Raw genomic sequence first — 4,340 nt, forward strand, 5'->3', positions numbered from 1 at the left:
GCGGTGCCCCTCTGTCGTTTCCATTCATACCATGGATGCATGCGCACGGCAGGGTATCATCCAGCCCAACCAATGCTATGAGCAGGCCAATATGGCCTCCGTCGCGTTATCCCCGGTACCTACATCCGTTCGTGCAGCTCTTCGAGATCCTGCCTGGTATGCCGCTATGCAAGAGAAGTTTGATGCTTTGCAGGCCAACCGTACTTGGACCCTCGTACCTCGGCCTCGTGGTACCAACATCGTCACCGGCAAGTGGGTTTTTCGACACAAGCTCAAACCTGATGGTTCCCTGGATCGCTACGAGGCTCGTTGGGTCGTACGAGGATTCACTCAGCACGCTGGTGTTGATTTTGGAGAGACATTCAGTCACGTGGTAAAGCCTGCTACTGTCCGCACAGTGCTCCATCTTGCCGCCTCTCGTCATTGGCCTATTCATCAGTTGAACGTCTCCAATGCGTTCCTTCATGGAGTACTACAGGAACGGGTTTATTGTGCTCAACCTTCAGGTTTGGTCAACACGGATCACCCGAAGCATGTGTGTTTATTGTCTAAGTCCCTCTATGGACTTAAACAGGCTCCCCGCGTCTGGTACACATGCATTGGGGATTTTCTTTGACGGCTTGGCTTTTCTGCGACCCTCTCTAACACATCACTTTTCGTCCTTCATCGCGGTTCGGACATGGCTTACTTGCTCTTGTATGTTGATGACATTGTGCTCACCGCTTCCTCCGATGTTCCTTCAGTTGATCATCACCTCTCTCAGTGCCGAGTTCAAGATGAAGGACCTTGGACCTCTTCATTTTTTTTCTTGGTGTTGCTGTTCAGCGCACAGCTTCAGGATCTTTGCTCTCGCAAGAGTGATATGTCGAGGAACTTCTTGATCGAGCTCGCATGTCTAATTGCAAATCGGCTACTACACCTGTTGACACTAAGTCCACGGTTTTAGCTACCACCGGCAACCTAGTGTCCGATGCCACCTTCTACCGAAGCCTTGCCGGTGCTCTTTAGTATATTACCTTGACTCGCCCAGATATTGCCTATGCCGACCAGCAGGTTTGTTTGCACATGCATTCTCCGCGGGATACTCATTGGGGGATGGTCAAGCGCCTGCTTCGCTATATACGTGGCACCACTTCTCACGGTCTTCAGCTTACCGGCATCTCCTCCATCGACATTGCCGCTTACTCTGACGCTGACTGGGCTGGTTGTCCTGATACATGCCACTCCACCTCGGGGTTTTGCGTCTATCTTGGTGACTCACTTGTGTCATGGTCATCCAAGCAACAACCCGTCATATCTCGATCTAGTGTCGAGGCCGAATATCGAGTTGTTGCCAATGTTGTTGGTTGTGTCAACTTCTTGGTGAACTTCATTGCTTCATTGAGAAGGCCACGATGGTATTTTGTGACAACGTCTCCGCTATTTATCTCTCAGGTAACCCCATTCATCATCGCCGCATCAAGCACATTGAGTTGGATATTCACTTTGTCCGTGAGAAGGTGGCCTTGGGACGGTTTCCTATTGTTCATGTTCCAACTACTCATCAACTCGCTGATATCATGACCAAGGGTCTTCCATCTACTTCATTCGAAGCTTTTCGCAAGAGTCTTGGCATCCACTCTGACGACGCTTCGACTGCAGGGTGTAGGAATATAGGCATTGTATCTCATGCAATCACGTAGGATGTTTTACCTCCATACTTAGCCTCAGCTAATCTCTTCCCTTTTAGCTCGAGATATGGTCTTGAAGGTGAAGTATACTTATGTATATATGTAACTGTCCTATGGATCAATACTGCGCTGCAATATTCCTAACTATCCTATCTTACAGAAACTAAACTATTTGTGGCCACGGCGATTGCGACAACAGTAAGATTTGGCAGTGCCGACGTAGTGGGGATGTTAGAAGTGAAGTATACTTGTGTATATATGTAACTGTCCTATGGATCAATACAATGTGCTGCAACATTCCCAACTATCCTATCTCACAGAAACTAAACTATTTGTGGCCACGACGATTGCGACAACAGCAAGATTTGGCAGTGCCGACATAGTGGGGATGTTAGAGAATGCTTCAACGAGGGCTAGTATGTGTCTGGAATTTCGCCTCAACAACCAGGAATATGTGGACGGGTGCTAGTGTGGGGACGTGTGCGGGCATGAAGACAGGCACTGAAACAGGGTGGCTTGAAGTAGGAAAGAGGGGGGATTGGGAGGCACCGATGAGTAGATTAGAATAAGGTAGTCCCTTGCGGTACTCCCTCCATAAAGAAATATAAAAGCGTACTATCCAAACGCTCTTATATTATTTTTATTTCTGTACAGAGGGAGTACATATGAGCTGTCAGATCACTAAAGTAGGGAGTACACATGAGCTGTCTACAATAGTGTTGGCCGTGCGATGCTACCGAGAAGTAGACTTGCGTGGCGTATAAAAAATACTGTGTGTTCGGTCGGTCACCTAGATGCACTAACGACTTGCAATTTCAAACGAACCTTCCTAGTTGAGCATCCAGCAGGTTACCCATATGGCAATATATCTTGCCCATTAAATCATTGCGCTTAGAGCACAAGACACGGGTTGCACCAAAATAGTAATGGTAGATGTTAAAATTTACATTAAATCAGTGCTTAAATTACATTCAGACACACAGGTTTAGTCACATTGCTCGAGACAAATAAGACTCACCATACGAGGTTTTTACCTGGCCACAGGAAGGCTTCCTAGCATTCCTGATGAGCCAGCACCAACAACAAAATAGGCACCCAGACCCACATCTTCAAGCACGCATTGTGCCAGTACTTGTGGAACTACTGGGTCGTTTAGCTATTGCTGCTGCTGTGGCTCATGCTGTGGGGTGGTTGGAGAGTCTGGAGCGATGGTAAACTGAAGGGCACGGCCCTGGGCTGATTGCAGGATGAATGCTACCTCTGCCGTGGCAATTGAGGCCGCTTCCTGCCAATAAAAAGAAACTGAAAGGTTAGGTGCTTCTCAATGGTTAAGAGGATACAAAAACTAATACATGTAATGGTTTCAACAAAAAGGTTCACATGAACTAATGGCAAGAGATATTCGCAAAAAAAAAAATGGCGAGAGACACAATTGATATTGGATAAAAAAAATACCTCCCTTTGTCGCCGGCGATGCAAAATGCTGAAGATCCATGCCATTATATAGCATGGCAGCAGAAATCCAGCAGCTCGGAGAAGAAAAAGCTGCAAAACATCGGTTGAGAATTCATGTAATGAGATTAACAGGGGAAAAAAGGAAACAACATGTGACTCACAGAGAACATGGTAGAAGCGTCATCATCTCCTTCATTGTCCGAGATCGACAATGCATGTCTTAGAAGCAACAGGGCCATTAGCTGGGAAAAAAAGTAGCAATTTTCAGATATTCTTCTCTTGAAAATACCAGAAATATGATAAGATTGTCAAGGAAGCAGGCTGGAACAGAAAGATGCACTCGATTCTGTACTATTTGTAACCAACTAAAAGAACAACTACTCAATCCATAAACCAAACTGTAGGTATGGATGATATCTAAAAGCACTGAACAGTAGGAAGTGTTGGAGGCTGGACAATAGAACCTGGAAATAGTAAATACTTACAATGAGTGCAGCAGAACGGCAGAATGCAGCACCATTAGCATCAGTACCACCATATTCGTCATACTCTGCTTCAAGAAGACGACGCTGTGCAGCTGCTACAGCAAGAATTCTTGGGTCACGCAAATCCAGAGGAGCTCCTGTAATGGTCCAATCCCCACTGCAAATCAATAGACCTGACTCAGTCAAATTTCTAATGCACTTGAATCTATTACCCCTATAAAAGCACGAAGGGCGGAGATCCAAATCTATCATGTTCGTCCATACAACAAATTCTACAGCCCAAAATCCTCGAATGTTTACCGCTAATTGCAATTAGCACGTAACTCCCGAACGCATGTCTCCCACTGCCCACCTTCAGTCAATAACTGCCGAATTGCAGAGCAGTATCCTCTTGAAATCTCTCAGCTCAGCTGTCCGTTCCATACACCCTATTTTACAACCAATTGTTTCATTCATTACTTCACACAACATGGCCCATGCTACAACCAGATCAATGTTTGTGCACATAGCAAACTTCCAGTGGGTGCAGATTCGGGATGTACTACTAAAAGAGTGAATGCATATTAGGTATTTGTAATATCTGTTGGTAGGTACACGCTTAGTTATTGCTCCTTTATATACATGAATTTCCAGAAGAAACTTGGTCGACCTTTTAGTTATGTATATTCTTGAAAATGTGTATCGATTTTTCTGTTGTTCTTACAACTTTATTGGTAGTTAGGTGCCTAAG

General features: G+C 45.5%; 1 protein-coding gene across 1 annotated transcript; it reads right to left on the reverse strand.

Annotated features, from left to right (window-relative positions):
• Positions 1-2,526: 2,526 nt before the first annotated feature.
• LOC125529328 lies at positions 2,527-3,767 on the reverse strand (the record flags this gene model as incomplete). The annotated part of the gene is given in 4 exon segments (XM_048693741.1): positions 2,527-2,955; positions 3,126-3,215; positions 3,287-3,367; positions 3,611-3,767. Coding segments are annotated over 4 exon segments (457 nt in total), but the record flags the coding sequence as incomplete, so codon positions are not given.
• Positions 3,768-4,340: the final 573 nt, after the last annotated feature.

Source organism: Triticum urartu, unplaced genomic scaffold, assembly GCF_003073215.2.
Source record: "Triticum urartu cultivar G1812 unplaced genomic scaffold, Tu2.1 TuUngrouped_contig_5522, whole genome shotgun sequence".
Lineage (NCBI taxonomy): Eukaryota > Viridiplantae > Streptophyta > Magnoliopsida > Poales > Poaceae > Triticum > Triticum urartu.